We start from the raw sequence: 21,005 nt of genomic DNA on the forward strand, positions 1-21,005 counted from the left end.
TTTCTCTGGCTCTGGGCACCAACATGCATTCAGTCATAGCTCGAGTGACAGACACACACACACACAAATAAACAAACACTCTTGTCTGGAAACAATGGAGTGCTACACACACACAGATGCATCACACTGTGAATATAACAAGAATAGCTATGAAGTGGAAAAATGCCTGGAATGTTTTTGTACATGAACACTTATACTCGTTACATATCTACCGTGACACGCCTGTTCTCTCGACCATTCATGTGTGAAAATTTAGTCCGACCTCTCTGAGGTTTTGTGATTGACTGACTGACAACGCTGCACACATCTGTATCCTTGCCGCACAGCAGTGTGACAGGAGTGACGTTTGAATGTTTGTGAGCTCAGACATCTCATACATTTTAAAACAACCCTTCAACATTTTTCCATGTTTATTTCCCTCTTTTCCCAAACAGAGAGGAATCCCCATCGGACAGTTCTGCAAGGACTTCAATGAGAAGACCAAGGAGCTGAAGGAGGGCATTCCTCTTCCAATCAAGATCCACGTGAAGGTTCGTCTGTGATGCTCATTGTGGGTCTCTCTGACTCATTCCTCCCTCTTTACACTTACAACTCCTCCCTCTGATTGTGGTTAATTTAACTAGCTGAATAACATTACCAGTGCACTTCCATTATTCATACTCTACCACCGAAGTAAGCCTTTCCCATTTGCATTCATTAATGAAGCAATACCCAGAGGATCTTGGAGTCAAGAAGCATTAAGTGCATGCAAGAAACGTGAATTGTTCAGAAAAGGATCGTTATGAGGATCAGCGTTTACTTTACACAACCGCATTTTGTTTGACTCCTCGCAAAGCTTCTCTGACCTCTTCCGGGTGTTGTTTCGAATCAGGAGTCGCATCCTTTCTGCTGAATAATTGTGCGTTGCAATGAGGTTTGTGATGTAAGACGGGGAAGCCTAATCCTTTAAAAAGCATGAATTCATCTTGACATGCAATATCAGAGCAACAGCTCTGGGCCTCGCTACTGACCGTCATTGCCATCTGCTGGTGTTTAGTGTTGTGCATGTTGCGTTTACGTGGTACTGTGTGTGCTGTGTGGAGTGTGTAACTCTGTAATGTTTAATGCAACATGTCATGAATGTTTCTCAGCCCGATGTTCTCCTCAGGCCTCTCAGTAGTTTGGAGCACATTTCACAGTGCTTTTCATCTTAATTAAGAGGAACAGTTTGAAATCTACACATTCACTGTCTTGTACAGAGTTGGATGAAAAGATCTGTAGTCCGTACCATTCTCATGTCTGAGCCGGGAGGCAATTATCTTAGCATAAAGTCTGGAAAGAGGGGGAAATAGCTACCCTGTTTCTGTCTAAAGTTTAAAATAATCCGGCTACCAGCATTAATTAACAGTATGTACCTCATTTATTTAATCCATACAGGAACTACAAGCTATGCTCGCAGCTCTGTACTTCTGCAGTCGGCTAAATGCTAACGTCAGCAAATAGCATTAAATATAAAGTATAACTGAGGGCGTTGAGAGTGCCATTGGTTTTGTAGATCTTTTGATCATAAACTCGAATTTTGACCTGGAGAAGGCACTAAATGAAAAGTCAGAGGATGATTAAAATTATTACAGTTCTTCCTGAAGGGAACTTGAACATGTTCGCCCAATAATAATTGAGATATTTCCTTATGGACCAACAAACCCGCCGACATACATGCTGACACTGTCATCCATTAAGATGAGTTGTGGTTTTACAGAAGGTCACTGCAGGAGGTCAGCGTCTCAGTGCTCGTGTCTTGTTGTCACACAGGTTAGAAGACAAAAATGTGTAATTTGTGTACGCTTGAAGGGAACAACCAATTAGTTTTAGAGCTCCAGGCAGATTTGGTTAACATTTGGACTAAGCTGGCTAGCTGTTTCCCTCCGTTTCCAGTCTTTGTGCTAAGCTAATAACATCTCCTCCTTGCACTATTCCTTTCAACATTCGCAGGTTTTATCTGCTTCTGCTTCATTACTCCACTTCTCTCTTTTGTTTTTGTATTTTTCTCTTTTTCATTTTGCCTGTCATAAAACTGGATGCAGTAAATGCTCTTGTTTCATCTTATAAAAATGGAGGAGGAGGAGGAAACAACAGCGACTCATTGGACCTTTGCAGCCGATAGCTTTTCCATAGATAAAAGAAGAATTCTGTTCGCTCTGTCGAAAGGTCACTATGGTTAGATGGCATGACTCAGATGACAAATCACCTGCTCTGTGGTATCTTCTCAGCTCAGCCTACACTTTATTGCCTCATGTTTGTTTGTTTGTTTTAGTTTTTTTTATCTATGTGACAGAAAATGTAAAGTAAACTTTCTTCAGATGATTTATTGATAGGGTTGATTTTAATAAATGAAGGTTTTAGGTCAGAGAATAAATCTGAATTAAAGAAAAGGGTCAAAATAAGCTGAGGGAATGAATTTTTATTTTGGTCCTGAGGGGACGATGGAAAAGGCTGGAGAGCAGATGTGGAGCAACACATTTAAAGATGCAGAGGGTGGACAAAATAATAGAAACCCTTTTATGCAAACAACGTTGGTTACTTCACTGTTCAGTGATTTTGTCTTCTTTAAACTGCACAAATCACCTTTCACAATCATCTGCAGATAAAGCTCTGCAGAGCTTTTTAGCCTCTTGCAGCTCATTGTTTTGATTTTACTGCTGGATTTGTAAAAAGTCGACTGTTTGCTAACACGAGCACCATCAACTTTATGTCAGTGTCATGTTTACAGCTTGTTGTGCTGATTAAAGTTCAGTCAGTGCAGTGCATAAGTTTTGTTAGAAAGATTTGATTTCAGTGGTTATCAAGAGTCATAAACTGACATACAGTATTTTTGATGAGGGCAGTCACCACAGATTTTACCACATTTAGTTTTATTTCTGGGAGTAATGGGCTTTGATCACGTCAGGAGAAGTTAACATCCAACAATTACACACATTAAGTTACACATGGTGGATTCTGAAGCTGATCCTAATACGTTTTGCATTTTCTGTGTAAAAGATAAATGAATCCATTCATTAGAGATCCAAACAGATAAATAGTATTTTTATATTCCTGGCAGTGTGGTGACAGTTTCTAGACAGCCTTTAAACCATCATGTTGAAAGCTAGAACAGCAGGCAGCCCGCCTGTCATGCTTTCTCTGCATGGTGAAGAGGTGTGGTGAGAGTTAGACTTTAAAGAGTTTGAGCATGAGAGCAAAAGTGTCGGGAAACATTAAACATTGTGCATCTGCTCTAATGTAAACTGCCATCGTAGCATGCCTGCCTAACTAGCTTACTACCCAAAGTAATAACCTGAGCCAGCATTACGTCCAGGAGCTTTTCGTGACATTATTTGGAGGTTACAGGATACTTAAGAACACAGTTTTGTTCATGGCTGACTGTATTATATTTTTAGACTGTGTGGAAGCTAACATTAGCAGCTTGGTAATTGGTAAAATTTCAGCAAGTTTAGCAACCATAGCCAACTTTACCTCACAGAGTACATTTTTACAAGGACTAAAACTATCTTTACACAGCAATACAAGAATAACATACATGTCCTCTACATGGATCATTGACTGGGGTGGATGATGACCTTTCACTTGACCTTCAGCCTTTGAGCCTGTTATCGTGGAGCCATCAAGTCCATCTTTGAAAACACTTCTCTGGGTCTCTTTTAAAAGGAGTCTTAAACTCCCAGAGTTAGGTAACTTTAGCTTTATTAACCAGCTGCAGCAGCTGAACTGGTTGTCACAGTCACTTGAGCTCGGCAGGTAGAAATCTTTGAGCATGCTAATGTCTTCCACTGTCTGAAGTCAGGACCCACTGTTCAAAAGATAACTATGAATTTCAAAGGTAAACCTTTCAACATTACCATTGCAAACTGCAAACAGACTGTGTGACGACTGAAACTTTGACAGTTGTAGCAGCAAAAATGTGGGAGAGTGGGACTTATTGAGCAATTAAAGTGATTAATACATCTTTATAGATTTTTGGTGTCTAACATGCATTTCTTCTTTAGGGTGGTGGTGCTGCACTACAGTCTGTTTCTGGTTAAGATTATTATTCCAGGAAGATGTTCACATTAGCAGTGCTGCAGCATACCTCGATTATATAATAAAAGCTGAAGCTGAATGTGACTCATAGCAACATAATACTGCTAATATCTATCTTTCTAGGTATTGCAATAAAATTATTAGTGTTCTCTCTGAGCCACCCTTAGTCATGTTGTAAAAAATCTGATATAGCCGTAGTTCACTAATGAAACTTGAAGTCGGTTGGTGGTTTGATCCCCGGCTCCTCTAGTCTGCTTGCTGAAGTGTCCTTGGGCAAGATACTGAACACAAAATGCTCCCGAAGGCTGCGCCATCGGTGTGTGAATGACATTAGCTCTCAGACTTATGAGCAGTTGGCACCTTGCATGGCTGCCAATGCCATCAGTGTGTGAATGTGATGTGTGGTGTAAAAGTGCCTCGAGTTGTCAGACTATATAAGTAAAGTCCATATACAGTATATTGTGAACTCTTTTGGCTACTAATCTGTTATCGTGACAGATGTAGTTTGTATGCTCACCTTTGACCACAGGTTTTACTTTGAATGTGTCTGTCTCCTCAGCCTGACAGAACCTATGACCTGAAGATCGGCCAGCCCACTGTGTCTTACTTCCTCAAGCAAGCTGCGGGCATCGCAAAAGGGGCCGGAAAGACAGGTGAGCTGTGTACTGATCAATTGATCACTCCAGTTTTCACCCGCTGAGTCCCTCCTGTAACAGACACACGTCTCTACCTGGACTCGATTTTGAGCATTGCTGTGATTGATGTTAAATTCATGACATGTGGAGGAAGTGCAGCAGAGGAAGGCGGTGGCAAAGGTGGTGTGTTAAGAAAAGAGAATTATGGATATCCACCTTTTATGCTCCAAGCTATCTCCAGCCTCGTTTCAGCTGTTGACTCCTAATACCACCTCTGCGCTTCTCCAACTCTCACACATAGCCTCACTTTGTACGTTTATTGAATTTTTCCTCCTCCTTTGTTTTCTCTCTCAATCTCTTTTGTGTGTGTGAAGGCCACGAGGTAGCAGGGATGGTGTCGGTGAGGGCAGTATATGAGATTGCCCAGGTGAAAATCCAGGATGACTGCTTCAAAATCAGAAACACTTCCCTTGAGAACGTCGTCAAAACCATCATTGGCTCAGCCCGCTCGCTGGGCATCAAGATTGTCAACGAGTAAGTCCTGATTCTGCACTCATAACTTCACTGTATTGATCTCAGATATCTGATCTGATTAAAGGGATCTTAATATAGCTTCAGATCCGCTCGAGTAGCAACATGACACACAGACCTCGAGACCACTTACAATTCAACAGGACCCTTCCTCCTTAGGAGGAAACAAGTGGACCCATGAGACCCGCAAGAACCGCTAGTCCTTTAATATTGAGTATTTTTTCAGTACAGAGTCCTATTTAATATCTATATTTGTTACCTTTATGTAAATTTTCCCCCTTTGTAATACAGCTGCATAGTGCACAGAGCTTCACGGTGCATATTTAGGTTACAGTTAGCAATTAGGTTAAAAGAAATGTAGCTATATGAGAGCAGAAGCAGTCTGAAAAAAAGGTGGTTAGTATGAAGTAGGAGTGGGACCATGTGTTGGTATATAGGTACGTACGTGCACGCACGCTTGCATACAGTTATGCATTAATCTTTTCAATTCCAATGCAGTCCTTTACGATACTAAAAAAACTTCAGACACTGTAAACTATAAATACATCAGAAAGTAGTGATTTACAAACCCTTTTTGGATCTATATTCGTGTACACAGAACAAAGATAATATAATATATGATAATATAAGATATGTACTTTTCAAACTGAAACACTTTGTTTTTTGTAAATATAACTCTGAGTTTGATGGATTCTGTATTTATTTACAATTTAAACAGCATCCTAACGATTTTTAGAATCAGAGCTGTAAAACTTCACATCATTACACAGCATCAACTTCTCCTGCACTAACAACGTATTTTATATGATCAGGCATTATTCAGTATGTATCTATGATTTATTTTGTGTGCGGTACTAGTTTAGTTTTTGTTTTTGCTGAATGATAAATCATGATTTGTCTACGATTGCCACTCAGCCTAATAAGACGTTCTAAATATTCACGTCTGTCTGTCTGTGGTTGAGGTATTTAGTTTGTGGTGCAGAAGTAACAAATTCATACCGTGTTCTAGAGTGCACTTACTATTTTGCAGCCCAACTCTCCCACAAAATAACATGAATAATAAAGACTCCAGACTGTTACCATGAATTACAGCCTCAGAAACTGAATCAACAGCTCTCTCTTGACATCCTGCTGCCTCACGTGGTTTAAGATGCCTCCTGTGTCATAACAATAGTCCTGGCTTCATTCCAGGCGGCGACCTTCATCGCATGTCACCCCCACCTGTCTCCTTTGTTTGTAACTAAACTGCAAATCATCCAATGAAGACAAAAAAACTTAAAAAATAAAAATAGCACAAAGTCCTGATTCATTCAGCCTTGATGCTTTTAATGTGCTGTTTGACCTACCACAGTGAAATGAACAGAGACAACGGAGCTGCACAAAGCTGCAGAAAAATAAAACTAAATATTATGAACTATGAACATCTATGTATTCATGAACACTTTTTAGCAGAAACATAATGCTAATAAGTCTAATAATGTTAAATAACGTCCTGTTTGTATAAAACAGTTCAGTATTTTGACTTTTCTGTATACAAACTCCAAAAACAATACAGTAAGACACGGTATGTTGTATATACTGTGTACGGTCAGGGTGTAGGATGGATTACAGGCACAAAGCTTGAATCCTTTAAGCTTCACAAAGATTGTACATCTAGCTTTCCATATGAATACTTTAGACATCCCCTCCACTCACTTGCCTGTATGGGGCTTTGCATCTTAACACTCACTTGTCTTAATCTCATACTTTCAGATATTTATCATTTATCACGTGCACAGCATAACATTTATTTTGTTTTACTTAGTATTCTTCCACAGTCACACGGCTTTCACCTGCCGCATCTATTTCCACGTCAGTTAATGATATTGTACTTTCCCCACAATCCCTTTACTGAAAACTTAACATGTCTTGCGGCTGCTGAGCATTATGATTTATTGAGAGTACTGTCAGTGGAGAAATTGGTATCTCTGCCTCTTTTGCAATGAATTTCTCCCCGGATGGTTGTTAAACACTGCTGCACTATGGCAAGTCCAGAAAGAAGACATCGCTCTTTGGTTCTGGAGGACTGATGCCATAAGCAAAGTTAATGTTGCAGATAGCAGAAGGATTTTTCTGGCAACAAGTAGAAAATTCTGCTATTAAAGATCTCAATCTCCACCGGAAACATCTTGACATGTTGTTTGTCATCCACATTTTTACGGTTTTATTACATTTTAAATCACCAAACCACAAACTTGTGTAGGAATGCACGGGACGGTTAAATTTGATTTCCCTGTAAGTCAAAGTTTGGAGTAACTGAATATCCTCTCTGTCTGTCCTCTCTCTTTCTCCGTCCTCCTCTTCAGTCTGTCAGCTGATGAGTACAAAATCTTCTTGGAGCAGAGAGAGGAGAAGTTAAAAGCTGATGCAGCAGCAGCAGCTGCAGCTGATGCTTTGTCGGGCAAAAAGAAATGAAGACCTGCAACCTCCGATATGAACCCCCTCCATTCCTGTTTTTATTGACTCGACTGCACTCATATTCACTGTTAATGTTGTGTGTGTACAATCTTAATAAACAGCTGTTATGTTACTTTTTCTTTCTTTTGTCTTTATTCACATCAAGATGTTTCTTTTGAGTAAATACTTTGGTTTGAGTGTTTTAGGATGATTTAAGAGCATTTACATTTTGGCAACAAAGTCCTGAGAAATATTTATGGCCCTGAGCATTTTTATTTCTTCTGAGCGGAGCTAATCAAACTGTAATTGCTCATGCAGTCATTGTGTATGCAGTCTCTTTGATGTTATAATGTATTATTAACACTTCTGCGAGCGCTTTGGCTTTTTGTCAAGTTGTGCAGATGGTGTCTTGCACACTTTTCATCAGTCTGTGATCTAAAAGGTTCATCATTTGACACACTGACTCATGGCGGTCTGATAACTCACTGTTATTGTTTATTCACATTTATATATATTTAAGAACAAACACAGATCGATAAGAAACATGTCTTGAAGTTACGTTTGGTTTCATGTAATGCCTTGAAATTAAACTAGTGCCGAAACAAATATTGCCAATTAGTTGTCAATAATTTTTAGGACCATTTAAGTCATTTATCAGTCAGAAATACCAACAGTTGGTTGGTTATAGCTACTAAAATATTTTTCATCATCGTACATTTTTGCTTTTTGACTGTTGGTTCTGACAAAATGGGTAATTTAAAAACATTACCTTAGACCTTGGCTCTTTTGTTGGGCATGTTTCATTTTTTTGTGATATTTTAAAAGAAATACAAAGTCATTGATTAATGAAAAAAATAACTGACTGATCAACAATGAAATCAGTTATGCAGTCCTTACTGCAGCAGCACAGGTTCATTTCCAACCTGCGACCCTTTGCTGAATGTCAGTCGTCCCGTTTCTGGTCATTCTTAAGCTGTTCCTATTACAAAAAATATTCATATTATTCTTATTAAAGGTCAGGTTATGTGTTTTTTTTAATCTGTCTTGAAACAATGCTCACAGTGACACATGTACATTCAGCAGTTTGTTCCTTCATCTCTATAAACAGATATATGAATACTGAATCTGTCAGCAAGAGACAAGATGGTTTCAGTTTGTAGTCCGAGTAGTATTGACCAATCAGGTTTGAGCAGGCTTTGGTTGCATGCAGGTAAACGGTGCATGTTGGAAAGCGGGAGAGCAAAAGAGACGGAAGTATTAACTTCTTTATTTAAATGTATCTACATTCATATCATGTCTGTTCATAGAGATGAACTGAGATGTGTCTTTCTCATGGTTGCCAATCAGACTGCAGACGATGTCTTGGCCTGGATATCCGTTTTCTGGGTTTCTGTTTCTGTGTAAACTTGTAAAATTAACTAACAGTGTAGGCCAGCTGTGGTTCAGGAAGTTGAGAAGTTTGTCTATTATTCACAAAGTTGATGCATCAATCCGCAGCACCTGCCCTGTCAAAGAGTCCTCAGGAATCTCAGTTTCCTACAAATGGTCATGGTAACTGGCAGCTGTCAGTGTGTGAATGAGCAGTAAAACGTTTAAATGTCCACCTGTGTGTTGACTATTCCTCCACCACAGCTCAGGGAAACACAACGAGGGAATGATGCCTTCAAAGCCACCACGGACAGAGGGAACAATTTCAGCCACGAGTGTGCACATGAACATGTGAGTATTGTTTAAAAAACGTGAAGCTGTCCTTTAATATTCTTGTAATGATCTCAAACATGTCACCCAGCACTACATGGACTGCATTTTTAAGCCTTGAATCGTGTCATCTTTTTTTACACCTGTCCAGCGAACATGAAATCTAAACGTCCTTACACCTGCCCTCTTCATAACCTTTTCCAAACATGGCTCCTCACATGATATATATTTATACACACTATCCTCCTCTCTGGTGCAGTACTTATCTTTGCCAGGAGATAGCAGCAGTCAGCTGTGCAGCACTTCCTCCTCTACTCATCTTCACTCCATCACAGACACTGCAGCAGCCAGCGATGGAACAAAATGTTCACCAGTATGAAAACCAGTATAATGTTTCTGGCTTTGCCTCATTACATATAATAGATTCTGTATTATCTATGATGTGGCACAGGTGATGAGATCCAGCAGGAGAGCTCTTATATTTAGGCCTGACTACATGAAACCCATCCTCTATCAGATTTTACAGATAATTTGTGATCCGTGTTGTTTTTTTGTGTTTGTGTGGTTTTGATTACGTTCACCTCTCCATCCTGTGGCGACAGAGCATCAGTGTGTCCCACATCCCTCTTTACTGTACCTCTAATTTTAGCCTCCCCTCACTCTTTCTTTGTCTCCCCCCTCTCTCCAGCCCCTCCCCTCTCTGATCCTTCTGAATGGAGGCTGAGAATAGACGAGAGAGGCTGTTTCAGTCAGAGCTCTTGAGCAGGAATGCCTATATATGGAGTCTTACACCACGTCAAGGGCTGATGGAGTCGCAGGTACGCCAATGTGGGCTACTGTGATTTGTAAAGAGGGGGGGTGGTGGTGGTGGTGGTGGTCGGAGGAGGGGAGGTTCATATGCCTACTATTATGCGTGTGCGTGCATCATCATAAGTGGGAGGCCAACTGTGTGTGCACATGCGCACGTAAAAAACCTCGATGCCAAGAGTGTGCGTCAGTCTGAGTCAGATAGTGTCTCATTCTGTCTCGTCATGTGTGTGCGTCAGTGCTGTTGCTGAGCGAAACTCGCTCCAGGGGAAGAAATGGAGGAGAGTGTATGGGAGGGAGAGGAAAAGAGGCAGGGATGGTGGTGATGATGATGGTGAGGCTGAAGGGGAGGAACGAGGGGCTTGACTATGACGACACAAATGCATCAGTCGCATTAAGTGCACTTTAATATAAATGCATTTGTATGACAACCAAATACACTTATAAGCAACACAATAGAACACTGGTCCACAATGTCCATTCTGCAGTAAGTAAGATGTTTAGAATATATTCCATCTTGGCAATAAAAATCTCTTTCTTATATGTACAGACCAAGAACAGTTTCATACAAATGTACAAATGTGTACAACCTTTCTGAAAAGAACATATGCCTATATCCACAGACATAATGCATATGCATTAACATCTTTTTCAAATATCACACATACAATATAGTAATTTTACACGTGTATATTAACTTAGCCTTTAATAGCTAGAACGTAGGAATCAATCCTTTACTTGACCGTAGACAACTCTACGTGAGCATGTCGACACCATGGGAATAGTACCATTCTCAACCCGTGTCGCTTGGTAACTGAATAGAAATAGCACCCCATCCCTATTTTCATTTTTTAAAACAAAACTTTTTGTATTGTAACCCCTCTCAAAAAAGAAGAATCGCTCATTCACATAGTCAATTGTGCCTCGCTATACACCGCACTCCAGTGGAGCAACGATGTAAAATGTCCATGTTGAATGGACATGATAAAGAGTTCAGAGTTCAGCAGGTCAGGGCCGTTTCAGGCACGCAGGAGTCGCTATAAGCTGCCAGCATTGCAAATATTGATGCTGCAACAATATCCAGGCGACTGCCCTCAGGCCAGGAGGGACCTGAAGAGCCCACATTCAGAGTCTAATGTACAGTACAACGAGCAGTGGATTTGTGGCATGATCAGAGCTCCGGCAAACTTCCAGACAATTTCTTGTCTGGTTGTTTTTCATCTCGTAAAAACAATGGACGCCTTCGACATTCTTGAGATCTTCACATGCCAGGATCTCTTCACATGTTTTCTTTTTTTTCTTTTTTTTTTTGTTCTTTGTTGTTGTTGTTTGCACATCACATTGATACACAAGATTTTAGATGGAGAGATAAATATGAAATGTTAAAGGTTTGAAGCCGCAAACTCAAAGCTCAAAGTATCTCAGGTTTAAAGTTGATTACTGTTTGTGTGTTTTGATGTTGCCTTTTTAAGGCTGTGAGGAAGAGTGCTATCAACTCAGAGCTGTACTGACTCTGAAGACTGGATAGAAGAGTTCTTTGTAAGACATCTTTATTAATTTGATGTACCGATAGCGGTCATCTTAAGGTAAAAAAAATTGTAAACATTTGACTTCCAATACATTTGAGGTTTGGGTTTGCGTTACTGCATGTCAGGCAAAAGTGCTATAATTCATCTCCCTATTGAAGTAGCAAGAAATGATTTTTTTTTCTTTTGTTCACAACAGATTTTTCACTACGAGTGAATACAAATGCGCGTCTGGAAGTTAAACAGCGCTTACAAGTTCAGAGAGGTTTCTCTGTCTGATCATATCTGAAGCTCATGTTACAGAGAAGCTGAAAGACACCGCATGGACTCAAAACCCAGTCAGTTATGGGTCCATGTGGTTGCACCACCATGTAAATGTTGCACCAGTTTTGTAGTAGTATACAGATTAATGACTGAACAAAAATATTAAGCCAATCTTTGTTCTTAGGAGACATGTAGGAGTTAAAGTCCTTAAGTTGTATATACATTATGTATATTTATACACTTAATTATTTTTTACTTTTCAGTAAAAGGGGCTCCACAAAATATGACAATATGCCATACTTAATGAAGTAAGTCACAGACTTATTTTAGAACGGAGGAACACTTCCACTCCCATCTGAAAGACAAAAAAGAAAAGAGACAAGGAGGAAGTTAGTCGTGTATTTTCAGGTGTGTTTCATTCATTGAAGAAGTCAAACAAAGAGAGAGAGAGAGCGAAAGGAGAGGCTCTTACCTTTCTGGAAGCACTGTGGCGATGGATGACATTGGAGTTGATACAACTCAGGTTGTTGCCCTAAGCCAGGGGCGATCGAGGCACCTGCCCCAAACATGGGTTCCAGGACGGCCAGTTCCTCCAGGAGGGACTGAGTGCAAGACACAGCGGGCGTGGGCGAGACGATGGGCGTGGAGGTGGCGGGGCTGGGGGAGGCAGTGAGAATGAGGGGAGGGGAAGCTGGGATGGAGGAGCAAGAGGACACAGGAGATGACACCACCTCAATCTCCATTGCTTCCTCCGCTAGCCCCTCCCCTTCCGCCTTCGCCCCGGCCTCAGCAGCCACGGTCGTCCCGCACCCAGCCATGGAGTTACATTGCGCCGATTGGACGCTACAGAAGTGGCCCACTCCCTCAAACTGGGAGGGTTGGCGCCAGCATACTGGGGTTTGAGGAGAGGTTGGGCTGGAGGGATTGGGCACAGGGGAGGTGGAGGGGGAAGGAGAGGGGGAGGAGAGGCTGGTGGACTGCTGAGGAAGGAAGTCGTCTTGGAGGAGGGTTTCTAGGATGCTCTCTTCAAACAGAGAATCATCATCGTCGAGGAAGATGGGAAAGTCCAGACCTCTCCATGCTTTGATGGGATAAAACTCCCTAAGCATGTGGACTGAATCAACATCAGCAGTTTCCATTGTGGGAGACAGGAAGGGGGAGGGAGGGGAGGATGAGGGTGACATGGAGGGGGGAGAGAGTTTGGACAGGAGTGGATCCAGGTAGAATCCCTCTGCCAGAGAGCTGATATGCTGAGCTAAGAGGGAGATCTCTGCCCTCTCCTTCTCCCTCTCTCTCTCTAAGGAGAAGAAGGAGAGGCAGGGTTGTTTACCGGGTGATGCCTCAGGGGTGAGGAGGCCTTCAGGAGGACACTGGAGGGGCCCCAGTGGTACATCTACATACAGTGGACCCCGAACCTCGGGCAGGGTCATCACTGTGCAGTCACCATCTCCGGGGCTGTCGGGTGTAGGGGGCAATTTCTCATAAAGGGAGCCACTGCAGGGGTCGACGGAGAAGAGGAAGTCAGTGGATGGAGTAGGGAGTGCGAGGGGGAGCTTGGTAGACAGGGTGGTGGGGGGAGCAGGGCTGGTGGCAGTAGTTGGTGGGGCTGAGGAGGAAGTTGAAGGGGCCAGTGAGGTGGTGGCAGTGGTTGTTGTAGCAGAGGGGGGAGGGGTGGTGGTGCCAGTGGGGTCAAAGCTGAAGAGGGGTTCACCGAATGGAAAGCTAGCCCCGCCGATCTGGGGTGTGTAGGGTGGTGTGCAGACAAACTCTTTGGTCTGCTGAGCTTGTGAGGTGGGGACAGGGGGGAGAGGCAGGGGGAGAGCTGGCAGTGGAGGATCGAGCTGGAAGGAGGGTGGCAGGAGGATGTTCTGGGTTAAAAAGTCTAAGTCTGCTACTGTTTCAACAGTGACTGGAGTAGGGGAGGAGGCAGCTGAGGGGCCTTCAGTCGGATGCTGCTGAAAGAAGCTTTCTTCCTCCAGAGAGGAGATACTGGAGCGAGGGTCTCCCTCCAGCTGCATGGCCTCGGCAGCAGAGCTCCCTGGTTCATCAGAGGAGCCTACGCTGCAGCCAGCAGTGCTGAAGTCAAAGGACTGGCCAGACAGGCCACTGCTGCCTGGGGTGAAGACTTGGTCTGGGCTTGAGAGAGTCTCTGGAGACTGGAGGCTCAGACTCTCCTGCTGGGAGGCACCAGTACTCAGAACCAGGGTGAGCTGAGTGTGCTCTGAGCTGAGCTGCTGACGTACTGACCAGGCCTCAGACTCACTGCGAGAGAGGGGAGGAGAAACAGAAGGAGAAACAGAGGAGTGAGGGTGGTGTTTTTGCTCATTATAATCAGTTTTGTGTTGAAATTGATGAAGCAGTAAATACCTGATGATGTAGTTGTTGCTGCTGATGGGGATTTCTCCAGGCTGCAGTTGAAGCACCATGTAGAGCCAAACCCATGACTGGTCTTGAGCTTGAACACGCACCACCATTTCAGCTCTGCCCTCTCCTCCTTCTCTCACTGTTGAACAACAGTCACAGCACAAGTTGGCATCGCTTTGTAATCCTATTAATCATCACAGTGTTTTGTTTCTTTTTCACTGCGTGGATGTGCCTGTGGACACGATGCGTGTGTAATCGTGTGGGCATGGATGGTTGTAACTGGTAGGTATGTGTGAAGAGTATACTTACATAGGCTGCGGTGCTGAGCGGAGGCATGTGACAGATCCTGTGGGTGGAGGAGGCTGTACCAGGAGCGAGAGCGTAAAGCTGTCACATCAAAGCCAAGATAGGCGCTCACACTGCAGGGGGAGAGTGGGTGGTGATACGTTAGGAGGATAATGTTTTAACTTCTCACATAAACAGACTCATAGAACAGTTTTTATTAAAGCAACAGGTGGAGGTGAGGGTGCGTGCGCTCACCTGTCCTGGGCGGTCTGCAGCCTCATGTCCCGCTCATGCTGTGAGTGGAAGCAGGCCAGGAACAAGTTGGTGTCAGCCGGGGGAGGTGCGGAGGTTGACTCCCTCTCTGCCCCGGGGCCGGAGCGGGTCGGGTGGGGGTCCAGAGGGGAGCAAAAACACACCCAGACAGGGTTGGCGGTCCAGTAGGAGCCGGTGGCGGAAGAGGTGGAGGGGGGAGAGAGACAGCGAGCTCGGATCAGAACCAGCTTGTTCCCAGCACTCTGCCTCCGTACGGACTTGGAGGTGTTGAAACGACAGCGGAAGAGACGGTCTGTAAGAGGAGGAGAGGAGGATCAGTAAAAATAAAATAAAATAAATCAAGGGGAATAAAATAGATTCAGACATGTTGATTTAATGTTTCACATTTTGTCTTACCCATCTCGAGTGATGTGGAGGCTGACAGGTTGGTCCTCATGATAAAGTGGTCTGAGGCGTCGATGATATCATACACGCTGTCCCCCTGTGCCACAAGATCCACCTGGAAACAGATGACAGAAATGTTATTCACGCAGCTCGGAGACGAGCTTATTAAACTCTGAACTAATCGGCTCTGTGTGGACTCACCATGGAGTGTCCGAGGTGCTCGGAGACGCTGTCTGACAGGTACAGGAGCTTCCCCTCCCCGGTCAGCAGCATCAAAAACCCCGGCAGCGCCTGCATCAACTCCGACAGTTCGTGGAAAGACAGAAACCCTGCGCTCTCCTCAAGACTAGCAGCAGTTCCCGCTCCTACAGACAAACACATTGATGGGGAAACAGTTACTAAACAGAGCTGAACATATGTGATCTCCGCATCGGGAGACTCCGTGGCCGCAGTGTGTTTCAGCACCACGGACAGCGGGGCGGCTGTTTGAGTGTGAGCTGAAGCGGACTGCGATCAAAATGAGACTTCATCTGTTTAATCAGCTTCAACATCGATTATTTCTGATCATATCAAGACACACACGTCTACAGTTTATCCAGAAATTACATTTATATCAAGTCAATCGCCCGCGGTGCCACTAAAACACTTGTTGATTCCACTACTGTGAGCAGTGTGTGTCTGCAGCATTCATCAACAGGTTTTCATTCATCCTTACCTTGAGTGAAGAAGACGGATTTCCTGGTGTACATGCAGGCAAGTGACATGATGTGCAGGTATGAGAGCCGTGCTTTATCTGCATCGGATATGGGCAACAAGTCCTTCAGGTTCCGGATCTCGGCGTTGATCTGGTCCCGTCGAGCCTTGGATGCTCCTTTGGTTGAGCGGTACATTGTGGCCGGTTGTTGCGGTGAACTAGTCTAAATTCCTCCAGATGTGAGTTGTTGTGAGCGCAGTGTTGTTGAACGCCGTGCCTCCGTGCTGAAGTCGGGGGTCTCTGTCTCCGAGGTGTGTTAAGAGACAGGTTGTTGAAGTGGAAGAAGATCTGAGGTGTGCTATTGGACTTTCATCTCAGCTATTTTGTTTTTGTTGCTGTTTGGTTTAAAAACCTTCTCCTGCCCTGTCTCCAGTCTGCTTTAGCTCCGCCACAGCGTCCAGCTCTGAAGGCTGGCCGGCTGCTGGATGTCTGTCCCCCCTCTCGGAGTGCAGGCTGTGTTAGCCGTCTCTTGCACAGAAGTCCGGAACCCGTAAATCTGGTTGAGGGACTCTGCTCGCAGGTCACTTATATAGCCTGGGACTCCGCCGGAGCAAGGGGGGCTCCCAACGCACCAACACCGACGTAAAACGGAGGGAGGGGGGTGAAGAAGAAGGAGGGGGGCCGAGGGGGATAGATGTGTTTCATATCAGTGTTTGCAATGGTGAAGCTCTCCCCCTCCCTCTCCCGTGCCCTCTCCTTTCGGTGACTCTCTCTCGACGTCAGCTCTTCCCTCTACTCGGTGATGACGTCGGGCTGAAATCGGGAGCTCCGGCGACGCAAAAAGCCCGATTTGGACAAAACCGAGTAAGGGGCGGAGCAAGCGTAAAACGTAAACGGAGTCACCGGACTCCGGTGTATCGGTGGAGGAGGACGAGGAGGAGGAGGTGGAGGAGGAGGGGGTTGAAGGATGGAGGATAGGAGAGGAGAAAGAGGAGGGGGGGGTTTGATGGGAAGACTGGGATGCATACGAAAGAGGTCTCTGTGTTTATATGTCTGGCACCTGAGGTAGGCTACCCGTCATTGCCTGTTTGCCCCCGGACCTGTCCGTAAACACGGCAGGTGCTTGTTAGAAAAAAAACATTCTGACCACATGTGACTGTCAGCACGTTAAACATGTGAGATTGATGCACCGCAGAGCTCAAACACAATAAGATGCTCTGAGCTGCTGCTGCTGGTGGTTATAGAGGAGGCGGACATGGATGCTGAGGCTGCTTTTCCACATCGCTCCATCTCTCTGCGCCGCCTTTTATGAATGGACATCGGAGCGGAGCAGATGAAATCAGTAAAGAAACGCATAAAAATACGCAGAAATTGCCGATGAAATCCATGTTTTAAAGTCTGTTGGACACGGATGCTGCGCATGTTCCGTGTCTCCACTGGAATTTCATATTTTCTTGTTGCTCGGAGGCATTTTGTAAACAGTTTCTCTGAATAAATGCAACAAGAAACACAATTTATTTGTACGATATCTATGTTTTTATGTTTAAAAGTTAGTCTTTTTCTGATCCGACTCTGGATTTAAGTTTTTAACGCAAAACTAATCATAAAAAGCTCATGACCAACCATCCACACTACACAGACAGCTGACCACCTCGACTAGTAAGACACCAGTACAGCACCCTCAGACACCAGCACACCTCACATGTAACTGTTTAACACCGTGTGTGTGCGTCAGGGTTGTATCTTTTGTTCTCGACCTGTTTAAAACTCACACGATTTTGGAAAGCTTAATGAAATGTGCAATCATTTTTAATGAATGACATTCATGAATAAACTATTTTCCACAAACCAGCAGCCATCATTGCGCAACCTGCAAACCTGTCGCCAGGCTCACGTGAGGTAAAACGGTTGCTGGATTTAAAAATAGATCCTCACAGGTGACCGACACGAGGACTGAGAAGCGCGCCCCCGCATCCCAGCTCCCATCGTCCTATTTATAGAGAGGAGATTTCACGTTTAGACCCCCCAAAAATAGATCTGTAGTACACACTCATGTTTCATCCGGACACATTATGAACATGTTTGTTGCATCCTTTTCTTTTCTTTCTTTATTTTCGGGCTGTAGAGACAGGACTGGTTTGGGATGGTGGCTGCCTTGAAAACTCAATGTTCCGGCACATTTTCTATTTGAGTAGCAGGACTTGATTTGCAGTCGCAAGGTGATCCAACATCTCTTTTGATGTATGCGTGTAAAATATTACTCATGCTGCTGTCAAACTCGCCTCCCTCTGGGGCAATTACTGACCCCACGGTGTAAACCATCACATTTTAGAGTTAAGTCTCGGTTTATGGTTAAGTTTAAGGTTAGACATCAGTGTAAGTCAGTGTGCAATGTTGATTATACATTGACAAAACACTTCTAAAGGGCTACATCTATTATCTACTTCTACTAGATGAATAAGGATGAATGTAGAGTCAACAGTTCAGGGCCCATTTGTTAAAAAGTATTGATTTCTTTGGCCCACTGTTAACCTATTTTGATGTTTTCCAATCCGCAGTTGGTAACTCATCGATGAATCATCCTGCATCTTGTTGGGGACCTTCAGCTCTACTTGTTTCAGTCCCTCTGTGTGTGTCTGTTTTTTGTCTGTTTCCTCTTCTATAGTTGTTTGTTGCTAAAGTCAATTTTTCCTTTTGGCTATTCTGGACAGAGCGTCACGCTCATTCATTAGACCAATTCATTCAGAGAAGTAGTGTGCAATCTTTTTTTAAACTGACCCTGAACGGACTAACGTTGAGTCATGCTCTTTGTTTCAGGTTCATTGAATAACCTTTTTCTCGGTTTGATGTGACCCTGTTGCATGAGTTTGGTGTCATCCAGATATAATTCCTCCTTTGTGACGTGATGAATGTAATTGGAGGGCACCGTTAAGGCGCCACAGGTGAGTGCCCTAAGGTGAGGATGGCCGAGGGGCAAAACTGGAAAAGCACAGTGAGTATAAATGTGAGAGATCATGAGTATATTTGGCGTTGTTTGGGCTTTCCTGATTCTCCTTGTCTGTGTATCTTTACTTCCTATCGTTGTTGTGTTTCCCGCCAGTTTTGATTGTCTGTTCCACCCTGATTAGTTTTCACCTGTGTCTTCTTGTTCAGCCTTGTGTATTTAGTCTGTGGGCTCTTTGGTTCAGCCCTGTGTTTGGTCCATGTGCTTTGGGATCTTTGCTTTTCTGGACTTTGTGGTTAAACGTTGATATTGCAGTATATTCTTCAAAATACATATCAACTAACACTGATGCCTCCCTGCTTTGATGTTTTAATAGTTATTGGATACAGTAGTTCTGACATTTCACACAACCTGCACTTGTTTTTCATGTTTACTTTGCATCGCAAGTATGTCTGTCATTGTCTCGTTTTCATTTTCCTATGTCGCTTTTGTTTTAAATTTCTTCTCTCGCAGGTTTAAAAAACTATAGACACTTATGATGCAGCTGTGACAGTCTCCGCCCTTACATACAGTCTGATCTTAATGGGTCATTGTTACATTCATGCATGCACAGAGCCGGTAATGATTGAATTTTGCTACTTTAATAAGGTTGTTTATCAACCACACCACTTCTGCATCTCGGTCTCATTCAGTAAAGAATATGATATTTTCCTCTGGGACGCCCTCATACTGCATTATGGTATTTTTCCTTATAAAACCACCCATCACCAGTAGTTTGGCTGAAAAAAGTACTCAATATCTTCAGGTTTTGGTCTCTGCCACAAGGTAACAAATTGTTCTCCACAAGTTGTACTCTGTGTGATAACATCCTCTGCATCTTGGTGTCATTAGCAATCACAAAATGTTCAGATTCTCCAACAAAACGTCTGCAGCATTCTTGTTTTTTATTGTAAAATTTTTTTAAAATTATTCAATTGAATGGAGACATACATTTGCTGCATCATTAACTAGCCATATTGACCATCATTAGAGTAACTAATGGACAGCAATCCAAAAATCCAAACATGATTACTTTCATCTCATGTTTGACTTTGAATTATCCAGATACCTAAAGGACCATACCAGTGTTTGTACATGATTTCTTTAATTAATTTAACCACATATTCATGATTTCAGGCCGTTTACTAAAGTTGTTTTTTCTCAATTATTAACCTTCTGACTCTTAATCATATTTGCTGGGTGTTTTTGTCTTCGCTCTCACACTGTGTTGTCCACAAATGGTGCTTCAGCTTTTAAATTATCATCTTGGAGAAGACATATTTTACTAATGGACATTAAAGCTGCCAAAAGAATTGTTCATTTTATGGAGGAAATCTCCACACAATTAACAAAGCCCAATGGATTAACACTTACCTTGATATAATTAATTTGGATCTTGGACACAAGGATTCATGGTGCCAAGGAGGATGCCGCTCTAGCCTGGCAGTTTGTTATAGTCATCATCTTTATCTGGGTGTTCATTTTTTATTTTTTTTTATTTTGCTTTACTGATGAAGTTTGGTTCATTTTGTTCTGCAGATTTTAACATGAGATGCTCAGGATGGTGAACAGGGTGGGTGTCAACCATAATAAAGTCTTGTTAGTAATCATGCAGCAGAATTATAGATGTACTAATTATAGATGTACTACAGCTTCTTGGCTTAAACAACAACATAGAGAATTATAATCAAGATGTGAGGTGGTAAAATAACAGATGATTTGTTTGGGCTGTTGGAACAAAAAGAAAATACATACGCCAATTAGCCACAACATTATGAACGCTGACAGGTGAAGTTATCATGGCGCCTGTCAGTGAGGTGGATATAGCAAGTGCCTAACATTTTGTCCTTAAAGCTGATATCTGAAAATGGGAAAGCGTGAGGATCTGAGTGACCCTTTCAGCAGGATAATGCACAAACACAACAGTGAGTATGAATACCAGCTCACGTTCCCTAGTAGTGGGTGAACAATCCAATGCTTGGTGAACTCTGCTTCACAATGATGACATCGATGGATTAAAAAGTGATGTGGCATTGAACGCTTGGCCACCACAAGTCATCCTGCTTAAA

At 43.2% G+C, this 21,005-nt stretch overlaps 2 protein-coding genes across 2 annotated transcripts in view; one reads left to right on the forward strand and one right to left on the reverse strand.

Annotated features, from left to right (window-relative positions):
• The window catches only part of mrpl11 (mitochondrial ribosomal protein L11), a 37,254-nt gene extending 29,463 nt beyond the window's left edge, over positions 1-7,791 (forward strand). Inside the window, exons 3-6 of the mRNA XM_010746586.3 lie at positions 435-530; positions 4,616-4,709; positions 5,066-5,225; positions 7,568-7,791. Of these exons, the coding sequence (XP_010744888.1) occupies positions 435-530; positions 4,616-4,709; positions 5,066-5,225; positions 7,568-7,676 (459 nt within the window). The 3' untranslated portion in view covers positions 7,677-7,791. The remainder of the gene's footprint in view (positions 1-434; positions 531-4,615; positions 4,710-5,065; positions 5,226-7,567) is intronic.
• Positions 7,792-10,552: 2,761 nt separating this feature from the next.
• npas4a (neuronal PAS domain protein 4a) lies at positions 10,553-16,585 on the reverse strand. The gene is made up of 8 exons (XM_010746585.3): positions 15,975-16,585; positions 15,461-15,624; positions 15,272-15,374; positions 14,858-15,167; positions 14,627-14,736; positions 14,321-14,456; positions 12,426-14,215; positions 10,553-12,308 (listed from the first exon to the last, which is right to left on the reverse strand). Exons 1-8 carry the CDS (start codon positions 16,147-16,149, stop codon positions 12,280-12,282), a joined length of 2,817 nt encoding a protein of 938 aa, XP_010744887.3. The 5' UTR covers positions 16,150-16,585; the 3' UTR covers positions 10,553-12,279.
• Positions 16,586-21,005: the final 4,420 nt, after the last annotated feature.

Source organism: Larimichthys crocea, chromosome I (assembly GCF_000972845.2).
Source record: "Larimichthys crocea isolate SSNF chromosome I, L_crocea_2.0, whole genome shotgun sequence".
Taxonomy (NCBI): Eukaryota; Metazoa; Chordata; class Actinopteri; family Sciaenidae; genus Larimichthys; species Larimichthys crocea.